Source organism: Dreissena polymorpha, chromosome 4 (assembly GCF_020536995.1).
Source record: "Dreissena polymorpha isolate Duluth1 chromosome 4, UMN_Dpol_1.0, whole genome shotgun sequence".
Lineage (NCBI taxonomy): Eukaryota > Metazoa > Mollusca > Bivalvia > Myida > Dreissenidae > Dreissena > Dreissena polymorpha.
The window spans coordinates 9020755-9039038 of record NC_068358.1 but is presented as its reverse complement, the minus strand read 5'-3'; the positions used below and the strand labels follow the sequence as shown (position 1 = coordinate 9039038).

Genomic DNA, 18284 nt, shown 5'->3' with positions numbered 1-18284 from the left:
CATTGAGAGTGAAGAAAATTTCTCCAACTTATTGTTGAAAAGGAGCCATTTGAAGTTTAAATTTTACGTTTCTTCTTGTTTATGCGATAAATTTCCCATTTTGGGTCTGTTTATTTAAAACTTACTCAAATTGTTCATACTATCAAGGGCTTGAGCCCTATTGATTCCAGCCAGTAGAGCAATTCAGGCCCTCATGGGCCTCTTGTTTTTTCAATGTTAATGTACTGACTTAAAAAACCCAGTAATGCAAAAAGGTGCGCTCTGTGGACCCTCAATTGGTTTCAAATAAGTGTAATTTTTCAAATGTAAGCGTAGAAATAAGCTTGATTAAGCGCTTCCGAAGCACTGCATGGTCAGATCGTTGATGAGTAGGTCACACGAGTTGTGTATGGTATTTTTTCTTAAAATTTGAACAAACATTTGCAAAACATATAGCAAGATATGTACATTTCCAGAACAGAAATTCATTTCTGCGTTAAATAAAAGTTCAAGATGGAGTTTATGGAAATCGCTGCACAATTGATGAAGTTATGGCTGGTTATAGCGATACGCCCTGTTTTCAGGTCTTTTTTAGTTAAATACCTTTCTATATATATATTTAATTGTGAAAATGTTTATGTTTTTTTCAGAGAATTTTATTTTTCATTATAATTTGATTATTTTTCATTCAAAATTATTTTTTACAAATTAATTTCATAGCCACATGCAAACCACCTGAGATGTACACTATTTTAAATTAGTGTTTTCCCTCTAGGTCAGATAAATCAATAGCATTGTTTAATGGTAAAGGACAATTTTCTGATATAACAACACCTCAGTTTATGTGTTTTATTTAAGATCCATTCAATTACAATGAATGGATTTTTTATCAATAAATCTATCGTGGTGATTATGTTTCAAAAACCGAAAGCCTACTGAGAGCCTATATTTAGATATCAATGACCTATACAATGCTCGTTAGTTACCTTATGTAATTCACGTTTCGCTTAATATGGAGTTACATGTAAACATGGTAAGTGGCAGTGCCAAAAGTTAAATTTTCTCTGGAATTCTTTTTCAATCTAGGCAACAACGGTTGATGTCTCTTAAGACGGACATAACATATAATTTACGCATATCCACTGTAGCAAAGATTGTTCATCATTATAATTAATGACATGAAGGCACTAAATAATAGTTATTTAAATAAAGTTCGCGCCATGTCAGCCGAACTTTCATGTTCAGACATATTTTTTTATTTCAATGGAGGCTGCCATTTGTAAACACAATATTTTTTGTTAAAATATCTTTGATTGGATAAAATTAAATGAACAGCCAATGGACGATGTTGTCACAAAAGAAAATGCAAATCTCGTTTCTTAGGAATTCACGCGAGATTTGTTTGTACAATTTCATTGGCTTGTGGCAAACGAGGGTTCGAAATTTAAAAATGGTTGACAGCTTGTTGAAACATGCAGAAAATTTTCCGGTTCTTAGCTGCATGAACAGACACAACTAATTCTATTGTATTAACGCGTTCCATCTTGTTTTATTTATTTATTTTTACAAATCTTTTCCTGTTCAGCTAGTCCAAATAATTAGACGTAAGCTACCCCGATGTAAATCGACCTCATATTTATAGGAGTACTGTTCAGCCTGTAATTCTAACCTAAATGTACACATGCCTGTTCACGCAACATCCAAATATTGAAACACTAAGTCCTGTCAAATTACAAAGGTGCCATTTATTTACGAATCATATTTTGTTTGAATGAAAAAAAAACACAAGTTTTCATATATTTTATGAAATCATGCATTGTTTATATTGCACGTTTACATAAAAATATTCTCTTTGTTTTTCAAATAAAATTATTTCCATAATATTTATGTCAATATTCTGTAAAATGGCCTCTTGGCTCTTTATTATCGAAACTCGTACTCAAAAAGCATGTTGAGGAAGGTATTGTTCTTAGAGATTTTTTTTCAAATTCCTTAGCGCGTTTTAAACTCGGTTACAGTCAAAATTGGCCGGGTACTTGTTAGTATATTTTCCGTACCCAAGGTACATTTTAGTATACTTAAGAGTGCGCTAGGTACATGTAAGTAGCACCGGAGCGGACCATGGCAAACCAAGCTTTTATGGGTACATACATGAATGTACATCCCAGCGACATGGAGGGTCAATAGCTGGGAGTTGGATTATTGCAACTTAGAGCTTTCAACTCCCCTTTAACTTTTTGGCAGATCTCACTAAACCCTTCCCAAGTGGATAACCTTAAAGCCAGCATATACATTCTTAGTAATGTTTGTTTATAACCGATTTAATGTTAATGTATCCCCAACTGTGTTTTAGCCCTTTATTTTTGTCCTATTTGAATAAAGTCCCTTCCTCCATGCATGATAAAAAACTTGACATATAAATTATAACTGTTTAACATTCATATTAATTTTAGGGAGATAATATGTAAATTATAATGAACTATACAAAAATGTTGCAATGATATCTGATATGCTACATATCACACCCCGCTTGCAGAATTGTATGCCAAAACAGCAAAGCGTGCGTAAATCAAGTAAAGCCTTAAAAAAGCCCTGTGTAAAATTCATTTATGGTAGAAAATTTGTTGATATTCAGCTTTATTTTTAGCTTGGCTGTTTTCTGAGAAAACATTTGCTCTAAAATCAAAGTGCTTCCACCTACAACTTTGAAACTTTATATGTAGCTGCACCTTGATTATTTCTACACGCCACACCCATTTTTTGGTCACTAGGTCAAAGGTCAAGGTCTTTATGAGCTCTAATATAAATTCTAACACGGCACCGCACGTGACTTGTTTTCATAATATACAAAGAAGGAAATCAAGTGTGGGTTATTCTGCAATAAATTATGGGCGGAGCTTTACGTTTTGATAATAGTTCCGAATAAATAAAGCAGGGGTTTTCAGCCTTATATAACAGAGGCCTATTAAAGGCCCCTTCCCAATTGAAAATTTCTTTAAAATCATGCAGTTTTCCCAAAAATACTAACTTACACCAGCTTTTTCATTTCCCAAAGCAGTTATATTAGCGAGTATTCTTACCAAAATGAGCAATTTCTTCCCAAAATCCATAGGCTAGGGCCTCTTCCCAATGAAGCGAGGAAAACCCCTGTAAAGAAAATATTGCAGTAAAATGCACATGCTAAAACCCGCTCTTAAAGAAATGTAATAGATGTAGCATGTATATAAATGTACTGAAACAACAAATTGCATATTTGGTGTCAGCTTTTCAGTAGCATCAATAAACGTGACGTCATTTAGTTCCTACGATTGGTGTTCTCAATGAAAGTGACGTCATTTGCAAAATATTTATAAATGAAAACGACGTCATATGTTTGTACAATTCAATGACGTCATTAGATAATGAACTTTGTACTAAGAATGGCGGAGTGTTGAAAAATATAATTCACATCCAAAAGCTTGAACCAAATCAATCAGAATCGTGTAAGAATCAAAATAATATTTTTCTATGATGGTTTGTTGTCGAATAACCCACAGTAAGGAGTATAGATGCGTGTTATCAAATCACTCGTGCTTCGCACTCGTGATTTAATTCCTATATATCTACATGTATACTCCTTACTGTGGGTTATTTGACAACAAACCATGATAGAAAAATATTATTTCTTAAACCTGCCACTTACCTTTCTTCCTTTTCTTCTGACAAGCTTTCATTTATTCAAAACTGCACCTACAACCGAGTGTTGTGCTCTTGTATTATTAACTTTATAAAACTGTCTTTTAAATGTTTATTTATCTAAATGTACAAAGGTTTCCCCAATGGTTGATTGACAGGGCTTTTCACCCTTATATACCTGGCCGAAATTTGGCCCCTTCTCAATTGAAAATAAGGTCATTTTTTCCAAAATTGATAGAGGAATTTCCCAAATTGTATTTTTTTTTTTTACTTAGACATATTGGGCATCTCCCAAATTGAAAGCAATGAGCTCTAATATGATTAAGAATGCACCACAATGTGTCTTTTAAAACTTCTGCACAATGAAAAAGACCCTGTTACAAAAACGTTTAAAAACGCAGTATTCCCAAAATGAGCACTTATGGCGCATGAAATTCTCAATTTGAAAGGCTAGGGCCTCTTCCCGATTTCCTTATGAAAGGCTCTGATTGATATGACTTGATGTGGTCAATTGTAAATGGAACTATAACAATAACACAGCGAAATTAGCTGAGATAGCATTAAAATAATCTATTCAGTGGCTGGCTTGTACAGGTCAAATACTTGTGGAGACAAATGTCTGAGTTGTGTTAAATAAGAAGTCAGTATTTGTCTAGAATGCTACATTACCTTTTGAATTGTTTATTTGTTATAATTTATTGTAGAAACTAGATGAGTTGGAGATGAAACATGCATGAACCCAGCAAGGAAAAGTCATGTAAACCTTCAAAGATTCTGGGAGGGACAGCAGAGTCTTTTATACCCCACGGGCAAGTACAGAAAATATCACAGGAGGGCAGTAAAAGTACATATATGATTATCCTTAGAAAGGATTGCATGAGCTCAAATTTATCAGATATAAAATCAACAGGATCAGGACAAGGTGCAAGCACTTTTCAGGATTATTGCGCAACAGTGGTTGAGGAGCCAAGAAAATCCAAGCCTAAAGTTTGTGACCGGGAAATCGATTCCCCAGCTGAAAGCGAAATTTTGTTGAGTAGGAGAAAGCCATGTCACAAGCCAGAGGACGTCAAATTAAACTTGTCAAACATTGATGATGAAGAGTATGACAGTAATCAGAGTGCTAGCAGTGTATTCCTTCGACAAGAGTCTGGCTATGTTGGTCAGGATTCTGGAATAGAGACTGATATTTTTACTTATAATTTTGCGCGTGTCAGTGACAAAGGTGCAATGAATACCTATTTCTTGAAGTCTCCTGTGTCTGCACCGCAGACAAGAAAGCCAGCCATAGAGCAACATCCATTACCATTGACTTCACAAGATATTGGCTTTGTGAGGCCAACAACTAGTGACAGGCAATCTGCTGCCAGGAAAATTGTTCTTGTAACTCCGACAGCAGCTGACGGTGTAACTAAAAGTGTTCTCAAAAAGTCCGTGACCTACACCCATGATGCTGTGCCAGTGATTGACAAGTCATCCAACCCATTTCTTACACCTGCCACATTACTGCCAAAAAACAATCCCAAAGCGGTGCCAACATTCAGCAATATTTCACCAATTAACCAGCAATTTGTAAGGCCACTTACCAGCAGATTTATACCAATAAGTCCTGCAGATTCATCAAGTCACTCTACCTCAGCAGGGCCATTAACATCTACACCAATATATATAGAGGCCAAACGGCGAGCACATAGCAAACAGGACTCGGACACCCATAGACCTGTGTACATCATACCATCGCCATTTACTCGTCAAAACACACATTTTCTTACACAGCATAGTTCTTCCCCTGTGAATCCTGTTTATACGCCAAATTTAAATAACAGTTCAGGCTTCATCAGTGGCAGTAGTAGTTTGGAGACCCCTGAATCATCATGGTCCTTTGAACAAACAAATGTCTGGAGCTCAGACCCGGTAAATAATGGATCATATAACGTGGATAGTAGCAATGAAGCACTTGAACATGTTCGTCTTAACAGGAAGTCAAGCCTGGAAGTTACAGATGGCTCAGGTGGTGTGGTCATAAGTATGGACAATGAACTGGAAAGTCTGGATCTTGGTATGGAATCGCTCACCAGTTCACAGGAATCTTCTGATAACGGAGAGAGAAGTACGTTTTATTTTACCAAATGTTCACAGCCTTAACGTGCACATCGACAAACAATTTTCAAGAATATGATTATCTTTTAATTTGTTTTTTAACAATTGATTTATTAACTAATCAGGGGTCTCTGTCCCTGTCCATCCCATCCTGTTTGGAACTAATGCATTAATTCTGTATTTGACAGACTTCAGTATGTGCATGCTTGCAGTAATGTAGCATTGATTAATTCTGTTTGAAACGGCTACTTGCTGATGTGTTAAAAATTTACAGTTTTAACTTCCTAGAAACTGGTCCTAAGTGGGTATTTACATAAAGACCTTTGATTTCAGCTGACAGCTAAGCTTGCAGTATTTTAGGCATGTGTTTAATTGATATCATCGGGTGACACTGTTGTGGTTGTCAAGGACTTGTGTATTTAACTGGTTTTATTGTTGTTTCAAATGGAAATATGATTGCAAGGAAGTTATAATTGTTTTTTGTGTAGAAAAAAAGTTAATGTATAAAATTGGGGTGAATGTAAATATATTAAGCACTTTCATGCGCATTTGCCTGAAGAGAGTTGTGTATTTTTTGTTGTTTTTCTGCATCGGTTTTTTATTTAAGTAACGAGTAATAAAGAGAATATAATGAAAGAGATTCCTAATGTAAATTTTTTATTTGGGTTTTTAATAATGAAACCAACAATAATGTTATGTGTTATTTTATATTCATTCTTTATTAAAATGGATTTTTGTTGAAGATTTGAGGAAGTGTGCAATGTTCAATGGGACTTCTTTTTTCCTTTTGACTCCTACTCTTCCCCAAGTAAGGAGTCTAATGAAAGAATTCTGTTTTAAAAAACAAGTGAAACCGGCACTGCTCATGTCCCTTTAATATTAACCAGGCTCTAAGGATTTTGGTAAGTGTGACCCGAATAGTCATTTTATGTCTGCTGTTGGCAAAATATTTTAGACGATTGCTTGATTCTTAGTATTTCATTTATTTGCAGAAGCTTTTAAGGGAAGATATTAATTATATTTGACATAGGAATTAACTGTAATTAAGTCTCACGCATTTAAGATGTAGTAAATGTTGATATTTCAGGCAGTGGCAGCGTGCTGAATCGCTCGCTGACCAACATTCAGTGGTTGAAGGGCATGCAGCTGAAGGAGAAGGAAGAGCAGGCAGCCCAGTCCCAGCCCAACCCCTACCAGAATGTGCAGTGGACACTGCTCTCCAAAGAGGAAATTGCAAAGGTTCACACATATATTGCATATTCAGGGCTGTCGCTGCCATTCGCTATTGTTGCCAAATGCAAAAGTTTTAGAAAAGCGGCAATACATTACAATCTTTCATTTTGCGTAAACAAGTGGCAATTAAAATCAATTTGATGTGTAGAATGGCTGGTCAAAACAGCAGTCTATGCCATTAGTTGTCCCATGTTCAGGTCATTCAAAGTTGAACAATTAAATGGACAATCAGGAGACTTTAGACTTCTTGAAATTGTTCTTAGATGATGCCTTGACAGGGTTTTTTTTTTCGTTCAAATTTGGAGCCAGTATTCCCAATGAAAAAAAGGATATTGTTACATGTATATAGATCTCAATATTTTTTTCAACTCCTGTCGAGCATCTCCCATTAAACCTTAGTGAACATAATATTGAAAGCACTTGTATTCCTAATTTTTGAAGCACTTGTTAGCGAAACGGCAACAAACTAATTTCACAATTTTAGTAAAAAGACCATGATTTTTCCCATGAATCCAAAGGGACCTGACCCCATTCCCATAATGGTGAATAAAAAACGCTGCTAGATTATTTGCCTTGTGCCATCTAACTAGACCTCCTCAAAGTTAAATGGCTAAGAAAACTCAAGAATGAGATAAAAGGAAGAGGTAAACTCTGCTGAAATAAAGGTTTTCCTGGCACTGGCAATAAATATAAGGCTCCGGTTTCAGGTCAGCTTTTGAATCTCTGCTGTTTAATGAGATTTTAAATTATTAAAAAAATAAATAAAGATCAGATATTTGTAACAAAATACATGTTTGATTTAATGTTAAATTGTTTTTGTCCCCTACCGGTTTCACTGGAGGGGACTTATGGTTTTCGCTCTGTGCGTCCGTCGGTCCGTCAGTCTGTCACACTTTTCTGGATCCTGCGATTACTTTTAAAGTTCTTAATATTTTTTCATGAAACTTGTAACATGGATAGATGGCAATATGGACATTATGCACGTCATTTCATTTCGTTCCTAATTCTGGTTGCTATGGCAACAAATAGACTAGAAATACTGCTGAAAGTGGTGGTTTTCTGGATCCTGGGATAACTTTTTAAGTTTCATTATATTTTTAATGAAACTTGAAACATGGATAGATGGCAATATGGACATTATACACGTCATTTCATTTTGTTCCTAGGTCTAAAATTCTGGTTGCTATGGCAACAAATATATTAAAAAATGGTGCAATTTCTGACAATGGTTTAGCCGGTAGGGGACTTATATTGCTTGGTAATAGTCTTGTTAAATTTACAAGGAAGTAAATAAAAATACTGATTTAATCACTATTTTTTTAAGTAAATTTTCCTGTACCGGTCAACAACATACACATTTTAAAGTTCCATACAATCAATAAAAAATAAGAGAAAGAAAGGTTTTATTTACTAATGTCTTGTAATAATTTAAATGCAGCCTGTTGAAATCAACCACCCATTTCAGCCTTTATTATAGAAATTAATCAGATATTACATATTATTATACCTCACTTTAATTCACAATGCTAAACTCCCATTTGCCATCGTGACATAGAAATACTGTCAGAGAGACCCAGCAGTAAAAAATTACTGTCCAAAAAATACTGTCGCCCGCTACCTTGGCAATCACGTGCCACCAGCGGGAAAAAATTTACTGTCACAAAATTTCTGTATCCTGCTGCCTTAGCAGGAATGCGGAATGTTAAAAAATTAAACTGTCCCATTCGCCCATGCGCAGTACGCAGATGTCCGTTGTGTTTGGATAATTAAAATATCCATTGCGCTGAAACTGTGTTGTAGAATAGATTAATGCCATTATTTAAGCTTTAACAGGAGTCATAAAAAAATCAGATTAGTATAAACGACACGCTTACCTCAATGGCAACTTCGCCTTGGTTGACAGTTTTTCCTCAAGTTGACAAATTTACTGTCACCCATGTAATATTTATATACTGTTACATAGCAGATTAACGATTAAATATATTAATGAAACTAAGTTAAATACACCAATAACACAACATTTACACTTAAATGTGTTTGTTTAAATTGTTTATATTTTTTATGTTTTCCCTAAACTGCCAAATGATGTTGTTTCTGATTAATAATGATTGGCATGATGTCACGAGGGGTTGGGGGCATATGCAGGGGTTTTTCAGCACTGTCTGCGCCTCCGGAAAACGGAGGCACTCCCAAAGCAAACGGACCCGATCCCAAACCGAAATTATAATTAAAATTCCCAATTTCCAAAAAAAAATTTTTTTTTTTTTTTTTTTTTTTTAAGAATGAAGTGTCTTATAACTTGTGTGACTAACCAGTGTTTGTTTTGGTCAAAAATATCTGCTAAAGGTTTTGACTGTTCAGTTCTTATCTCAGAGTTTAACTGTAACTGAAAAACAAAACTGCAGTACTTGAATTAACGTTGAACATGCCCAATATTGCATCTGTTTATATAAAGAAGACAAAATAAATAAAAACAAATTTATTTGTTAAACCTCTGAATTATTTAAGCATGATTAATTCACATTTTTTTCCCAAATGAACCATTTCATCGAAGCAAAAATTCACAAAATGAACAATTTTGTCGATAAAAAATTCCCAATTTGGTCAGACTCCTTTTCCCAAAATAGGCAGAAAAACCCCAGATATGTCTCTGACCGCGGAACTCTTGTTTGTTTGTATTGCTCAACAAACTTGATTAATTTTGTTCAACTTCAAAACAATTTATGTTCTTGTAATGCAGTTGCCAATACAGTACATATAATTATTATTTCTGTTAAATTATAATACTGATGATGCTCTTTTTTTTCTGAATAATTAAAAAATATGTGACATGTATGTGAACATTTGTGTAACAAAACTCATAGAGAATGTAAAATACTGGTGAGAGATTATCTTTCACAGCAGTTATTGTCAGTATTCTGCAATGTTCATAGATGATTATTTGATATAATATTGTTCAACAATCAATTTATTTTATAACAGCAATACTACTTTTAGGCACAAATAGAAAGTATTTAAATAATATACATGTATAATGCGATCAAAATCAGGACTTCTTTGTAGATCTGTGGAGAGTTCCTTGAAGAGAAGCGTCCCCCATTCTCCTACATGGCACTCATTCAGATGGCTCTGTGCAGCCAGCCGGACCGCAGGATGAAGCTCAAGGAAATCAATCAGTGGATTGAGAACACATTCCCCTACTACAAGCAGAATGAGCGTCAGGGATGGAAGGTACAACTAAAAACAATGCCATTCTGACCTCATGTTCTTAATTGTTATATTGTTCTTGTGATAAGATTTGTTGGAAATCAGTAGCAAATGTAAACCTGTTTGTAAGAAAAATGCATCATTAGCAAATTTGTGTTGAAGAAAATGTTTGAATAACTAAACATTCATAAGATCTTAAAAGTTATTTCTTCATTGTCAACTGTTACATAACTGTCACTGTGTAATCATGTTCCTGTACCATGGACCAATTGAAGTTGGCAGAATAATTTGTATTGTAATTTATATTGATAATGATTGAGCTTGTTTTAAAAATGTATAATATAAATTATCTTAACATTAAAAAATAAGTCTATTTTGTTGTGTCTTTCAGAATTCAATTCGTCACAACTTGTCTTTGTACAATATCTTTGAACGAGAGAAGGGCAAGAGACATGGCTCCTATTGGACACTCAAGTCAGATGTGGAGCCCAAGACGAAATCCTACATGAAGCTTAAGCCCTCAAATGGTGAGAATGTCATAGTATAGTGGGCAAAGCTTCACTAATTTTGTGAAGGTTACAAAAATGAGTGAAGCTTGATAGGGGTTATAATGGATTTTGTATCTGTCTGCACAAAGGGGGACAAGGTTGCGGAGTGACCTACTTCCACATTTCTCATGCATTTTCACGATTAATTGAAGATGTGCATTAACATGCTTCTCATTCACACTGATCCACACATTCCTTATTTATTTGTTCTGGAAAGAACTGACAAAGCAGTCTGTATATATTCATCACGTTTGATACAACGCTCTTGTTTCAGTTGTACTTTTTTGTGTATCATGCATGTAAATCAAACAATATAAAATTACTTCCTTCTGAAAACTTCTTTACTTTTTACCTTAATTTCCAGCAGAGACCCCTGACGTGCAACGGTCAACGCCTTCCCTGCCCTCTCAGATTCCCCTGATCCCCCTGCACACTTCAGGGAGTCAGTTGTCTGCCATAACACCCCAGGCCTTCCATCAATCACTCAACCTGCCCCTCCCCATGTATTGTAACTCAAAGAAGAAAGGTGCGCCATGTGCATTTTGTACCTGTTTCCTCTACCAATGTTTAGTTAAAAATTTCAGTAAATTATATTTAATAGTGAAGAAAAATGCTTCCCCTAGTGATTAAGTTAAAATTCTGTATGAAAATTCAGTGTTATAAACAGGAACTATTTACAAATTATGTATTTATCAATTATGTGGTTAATTAATAAGTTGTTTGCGTTTTAAATGTATTTTAGAAGTCCAATGCCTTTGCTTGTTGGTCTATTTTATGTGCACCAACATTGCTGCCCTTATAGCATATCCATATACCATACATAATGTTGATTTTGCAGGCCCCCCTCCCATTCTTCCCCGCCCCACATCTTCCAATTCAGCGCCATACCCTGCCCCCCAGACGTACCACCTGATCCCCCTGGGCAACATGGGCGATGCATTCAGCCCCTTGCATGCCTCAGGGCACATGTACTTCAACCTCAGTGGCCACACCTCTGCCTGCCCCAGCCCAATCATCTCGGAAGGTAACGGCAAGAAATGTTCTTTTTGTTTTGTGCAATGAAAATTTTCTCACTGCATGGAACATGTTTGTGTTAAGAAATGTATGTAAAATACATTAATACAGACCATACAATTAATGTTAAAATGAAAAAAAAAATGCATTCACTTTTTTTAATCCATTTAAAACCAAATGGAAACCCAGAATGGATCACAGAAATATTAAAGGGTATGCTACAAGTTTACAAAACTTAGATTTGATACTTTTTGTCATGCGCAATTTTCTGACAGGTGATACATTGCTTTAGTTTTTGCTCATTGTAAACATGTATACATAAGTACTTGAACATTTAATACAGTAATAAAGACTTATTTAATGCGATATGGCTGGGAACAAGATTTTGACCCATCTGATCAATAATGACTTTCAGTTAAGCATATATTATGAAAGTGCTACATCTGACAAATCAAAACCTGAAATTTGAGCATCCAATTCCTAAAAATGACGAAGTTATGTCCTTTTTGTGTTTCCTGTCAAAACACCTAAAAGCGTCATTTTGAATAAAATGACGTTATTAAATAAGCATCAGTGCATATTATGCTCATCAGTTTATTTTGATAATAACACCATTACTAGCATATGTCGATGAACATAATTGATAACAAAATACAGAATTAATTGTAGTATTATAAATCATAGATACTTGTGGTTGCCATGGAAACAAACATCATCTTTTTTCATATTTACAGTGCCCCAGATAATTATTTGAGAAATAGGGTTTTCACCCATTGATTTTGAAAAATAGGGTGATTTCCTTCTTGAAATAGGGTGAAATGATTAATAAAAATGCATACCTTTATATCACTAATGTTTTACCTTTGTGGAAGATGCTCACTTGTATTGATTCAATAAAACTTTAAACTATCATAATTAACTTTAATAAACTGATGTTTCATAACATTTTTAATCATTGAAACTGTCCTTAATATAAACTTAAAACAAAAAAAATCGATAACACTAATGATCATTTGGCTCATGCTTTCTTGGTTCGAAACAGTTTGCGATAGACTGATATTTTTGCGCAACAATAGCGGGCGTCTTGCGACCTCTCTTAGATATTTTTATTTCGCATCGTTATAGAAACTGAAAGTACAGGCGCTTTATAAATACATGTACAATGAGCGACGGATAAAGTCAGATTAAAAACGCATGTAAGTCGAGGAAAATAATTTGATCAGACGCTTTATTTAACTATGAAATCTAGAACGCAGAGTTTGAATAAAGCTTGACTGTTTTCATGCTCCGTCATCCAGGCGCTTGCTTAATAAAGACGCGTGACAATAATTATTTCAAAGAGAAAATACCGAAAATAAGCAAAGCATTTTCGATTGAAGCTATTGTGTCGTACGCATCGAATTTGACGAATATGCGTACAAATCAAAATGGTTGCGTTTTCAATACGCATGTTATTTAATTTCTTTGCGTTTTTAGACATTTTAATAGGGTGAAAGACGCAGATACGCAGCTTATCTGGGGCACTGTATTCATTACCATTTTAAAGAATTGAATACAAAAACATAACAGCAAAATCACAAAAATGCCCTTGAAAGATATGGAACATCATAAACATGTTTATAATTTAAAAAAAAATGTAAGCACATTTTCTGGAAATAGGTGTGTATTCAGAAATTGAACATTTTGTATAACTACGAACTTGAAACACAAATGAATAACTGCTCATGATACAATTTGTCATGTGCATCCATACTGCCAGACACATATTTTTAGTCCCCTACCGGTTTCACCGGAGGGGACTTATGGTTTTGTCTCCGTCCGTCACACTTTTCTTGATCCTGCGATAACTTTTAAAGTATTGAATATTTTTTCATGAAACTTGGAACATGGATAGATGGCTTTATGGACATTATGCACGTCACTTCATTTTGTTCCTACGTCAAAAATTCTGGTTGCTATGGCAATTAATAGACTAGAAATACTGCTGAAAATAGTGTTTTTTCTGGATCCTGGGATAACTTAAAGTTCTGAATATTTTTTCTTGAAACTTGAAACATGGATAGATGGCAATATGGACATTATGCACGTCATTTCATTTTGTTCCGACGTAAAAAATTCTGGTTGCTATGGCAACAAATAGACTAGACATACTGCTGAAAATGGTGGTTTTCTGGATCCTGCGATTACTTTAAAAGTTCTAAATATTTTTTCATGAAACTTGCAACATGAATAGATGGCAATATGGACATTATGCGCGTCATTTCATTTTGTTCCTACGTCAAAAATTCTGGTTGCTATTGCAACAAATAGACTAGAAATACTGCTAAAAATGGTGGTTTTTCTGGATCCTGCGATAACTTTTAAAGTTCTTAATATTTTTTCATGAAACTTGAATTATAGATAGATGGCAATATGAACATTATGCACGTCATTTCATTTCGTTCTGACATAAAAAAAATCTGGTTGCTATGGCAACAAATAGACTAGACATACTGCTGAAAATGGTGGTTTTCTGGATCCTGCGATAACTTTTAAAGTTTTTAATATTTTTCATGTAACTTGAAACATGGATAGATGGCAATATGGACATTATGCACGTCATTTATTTCATTCTGACTTCAAAAATTCTGGTTGCTATGGCAACAGATAGACTAGAAATTCAGCTGAAAATGGTGGTTTTCTGGATCCTGCAATCACTTTTAAAGTTCTTAATATTTTTTCATGAAACTTGAAACATGGATAGATGGCAATATGGACATTATGCACGTCATTTCATTTTGATCCTAATTTAAAAAAATTGGTTGCTACGGCAACAAATATATATATAAAAAAATCTGGAATTTCTTACAATGGTGGAACCGGTATGGGACTTATATATGGCTTGACAATAGTCTTGTTAAGTCATATATCTACAACATTATCAGTGATTTTATTTTTAGAACACATACCAGGCATACAATACAATATATATTATTCTACTCAGCAATTTTTTTCCTTGTTTATAAAGTACTAAAAAGCAGTACTTTTCCAATTTGGAAAAAAAACTACAAATTTCCTGATTGCTGTATTTTCAATCTTTATGAACAAGCAAAAACAAAATGATAATACAAGCCCCATACATCTGTTTACAGTATCGGCAGCTGTTGCCTCCATCCAAGTGTCTAGCGCCAGCCCTGTCCCCCCTGAGCAATACTGTGATCCTGCCTCGCTCAGCCAAGAGCATATCTACACCAAGAAGCCTGCCAGCATAGTCAAACAGGCCTGGATACATAGTCAGACTATGGAGTCTGCCTCCTCTGTCGACAGTGACAGTCTGCCTAATGAAACAGCCAGTTCCAGTGATGTGGCAAGTTCTGCCGAGCTTAGTGGCGCTAGAAACAATACCAAGCGCCCCAGAGTGAGGCCTGGCCTGCCAAAACCAATGATGTATAAGAATGAAGCTAATAATAAGCCTGCCAAAGTGCCTGGATCAAAGCGTAGGAAGCTGAATGCCAAAGAGCTGCAAGAGATGGAGCTAGAGAGTTCGGATGATGAAGATGGAAGTAAGTTTATTTCAAAACTAGAGAAAGAAATCCTGTCCTGCACCTATGACTCTGCTGATAATGAAGACGTTATTGATGAATTGCTAACAACGTCTACACCGGCTGTCAAGAAGAGAAGGCCCCTTGACATCCAGTCATCTCCAATCCACTCCAACACTCCAATCAAAGGAACGCTCTTCGATGACAGCTTCTTAGATTCTCTTGGTGAAAAGAAAGGCCTCTCACCAAGTTTTTCCTCAGAATACACAGAAATGAAAGCCAATGATTGTCCCATGTCTCCCCTGTTAGATTTCGAAGCACTGCCCTTTTGCTCTCCTGATAAAATGCATGATGGTCTGGGCCACGAAGACAACCCAAATCTTTCTCGAATTCTCAATGAACTGGATGATGTGAACCCGGAAACTTTTCCAAATCTTAACTGGAGTGTCATCCAACAGATGGTGGACAGCATGGATACTACTGAATCTCCTGATGAACAGATATAGGCACTTGGTATCAGTATTGTTAACAGTATTTGTGAAACCAGTACTGGTTTACGCAACAAATGTTTAAAAATAATTCAGCTGTCATATGTTAAGCACGCTATTTATTTTATTCACATGTCTTTGAATGTTGGTTTTAAAATCTATACAATTGTTTGTTTGATTTGGATTTGGTTGTGAAAATATTTATTGGTATGATTGCTTTCGGTAGGCTTGTACATTTATAGTGTTGAAATATAAAAAAGCATTTACATGGAAACTCAACTGCCGTCTTGAGAATTTATCACCCATCTTGAGAATTTACTTAATCATTCCGTAAAAAGGAAATCCAGCAATGTTCAATATAATAAAAGTTCCTTGTTTGCTAATTGAAAACAGTAATGCATTATATTTTAACATAATCTCATGATAAGTAGATTAAATATATTGTTTACAATATACCCCGCCATAGGCGGAGGGATATTGTTTTGGCGTTTTCTGTCCGCCCGTCCTTCCGTCCGTCCGGCACGTTTGTGTCCGAAGCCATATCTTGGAAATTCTTTGGCAGATTTCATTGAAACTTGGTATGAGTATATATATGGATTAGAGGATGATGCACGTCGAATGGCATTGTACACCATTGAATAATAACGGAGTTATGGCCCTTTATATTTTGAAAAAATGCTTTTTGTGTGTGTCCAGAGCCATATCTTGTGTCCAGAAGTATAATAGCGGGGGATATCAATTCAATGAATTTGCTTGTTCATATTCTACTTACATTGATCATTTTATTGTCATACTATTAAACTATGAAATTTATTTTGTGATATTTATAGATCTTCTTGTTATTGTTTTATTTGTTACCTGTGTGCTTGTAAGTATTCTCATTTGATTTATATAGTTTGCTCATGTTTTTGGCTGGGGATATTTTTCAAAGGCACACTTGTTTTGTTGGAACAAACATTGTATTGTGTATTATATTGTTGCCAAATAATGCATACACACATATATAAAATAGCATTTCATGATACATGTATCACATCGATGAAAATGTGCTCAGCATAGCCATACACATAGGCTAGACCTGTGTATCCCTGTTTTGGCACTTGACTGTGATATATAAAAAAACGTGTATATATAAAAAAAGTATAATTCAGTTCGTTCCTTCTGTCTGTTTGTCAAAGAAGATCAAATAACTGGTTTGTAACAAATGCTACCTCCACAAACAACCTGTTTGTCAGAAAAAGTACATTTATCAGCCCCAAAGATTAAACTAATTTTATTAATGAATTAACCAATTTCAGTGATATTGTTTTATTTATAAAATACTGACAGACTTAAATGTCAAGCCCTTTACTTGATGTATGAATTGAGTTCCATATGTGTAGTTAAGTATTTGACATGCACTCTACTGCCAAGTTGTTGTTATGAGTGAGTCAGCACATTGTTTTTAAAAATAGCTTGGGATAGTTGTTATACTATACCAGCTGTTAGTGTACAATTCAAGACTAAAGATCCAATATTCCAGGCTAAAAATATTTGAAGTAAAATAAATTGAGGTATTCTTTAAAATGGAACAGTATTAAATTATATTATATTTTCAAGTACAATTCATGCACTTCTTCACTCTACAAATACTTGAAGTAAATTTACAAAAGAATACTTAAATTGAAGTATATTCAAAGAATAATTATTTGCTGGTACATATATCTACTAGTATTAAACAATCTTCTGCTGAAATGTATTTTTAAATGTACTTTTGAGCATTTTTCGGCACCATTTCATAGTTTCAAGTATTTGATAACACCAGGTACATGTACGCAGGCTATATTGGAACATTTGGGTATTTCATCTGTGTTCAAATTTAATGTTTGTAACATTGTCGTTTTAAAGACATAAATTATGCCAAGAGAAAAATATCTTATGTTATTGATGTATTTGTATAAAGATCATATCTGGAAAAGTTCTGGATATTGGAAGTGCTGGTGCAGCAATTTTGACAGTGTTGTTGATTGATAGTGGTATTGAATTGTCCAGTTGCTGGATCTCGTATAAGAATATTAATTTAAATCCATGGAAACAGAATCAAAGCAGTGCTTTGCGTTCATTCATGTATTAACACCAAAAATAAGTGTTCTTGGTATTTTTAAATAATAATTATTTACTGTTATAATCAATCGCCACTACTACATATCGGATATAACAATTCAATAAAATAAAAAGAGTTTATGATTTCTTTTTAAGTTAGACTATTTGAGTCGTGTTCTGAGAAAACTGGGCTTAATGCATGTGCGAAAAGTGTCGTCCCAGATTAGCGTGTGCAGTCCGCACAGGCTAATTTGGACGACACTCTGCTTTTATGACATTTTTCATTTAAATGAAGTCTCTTAGCAAAAATCCAATTGAGGCGGAAAGTGTCATCCCTGATTAGCCTGTGCGGACTGCACAGACTAATCTGGGACGACACTTTACACACATGCATTATGCCAAATTTCTCAGAATGCGACTCATTTAATAAAAGTCTG

At 34.8% G+C, this 18284-nt stretch overlaps 1 protein-coding gene across 3 annotated transcripts; it reads left to right on the top strand.

Moving 5' to 3' along the window:
- The first annotated feature begins 1383 nt into the window (after positions 1-1383).
- Positions 1384-17676, top strand: LOC127879506 (uncharacterized). Of its 3 annotated transcripts, none has more exons than XM_052426375.1 (8): positions 1384-1505; positions 4359-5764; positions 6842-6993; positions 10051-10218; positions 10586-10721; positions 11110-11268; positions 11581-11766; positions 14888-17676. In XM_052426375.1, the coding sequence occupies exons 2-8, from the start codon at positions 4384-4386 to the stop codon at positions 15781-15783; spliced, it is 3078 nt and encodes a 1025-aa protein (XP_052282335.1). In that variant the 5' UTR covers positions 1384-1505; positions 4359-4383; the 3' UTR covers positions 15784-17676. The 3 variants fall into 3 exon arrangements, with proteins under 3 accessions (XP_052282335.1, XP_052282333.1, XP_052282336.1); XM_052426373.1 differs by having other exon boundaries at positions 11107-11268; XM_052426376.1 differs by lacking the exon at positions 11110-11268.
- The last annotated feature ends 608 nt before the right edge of the window (positions 17677-18284 follow it).

Excerpts from the sequence above, each read along its gene's own strand:
- LOC127879506 (XM_052426373.1), top strand. The coding sequence starts at position 4,384 with ATGCATGAACCCAGCAAGGAAAAGTCATGTAAACCTTCAAAGATTCTG. Across the intron at positions 10,722-11,106 it reads GAAGCTTAAGCCCTCAAATG|CAGAGACCCCTGACGTGCAA; the intron begins GTGAGAATGTCA and ends CTTAATTTCCAG. Across the intron at positions 11,269-11,580 it reads TTGTAACTCAAAGAAGAAAG|GCCCCCCTCCCATTCTTCCC; the intron begins GTGCGCCATGTG and ends TTGATTTTGCAG.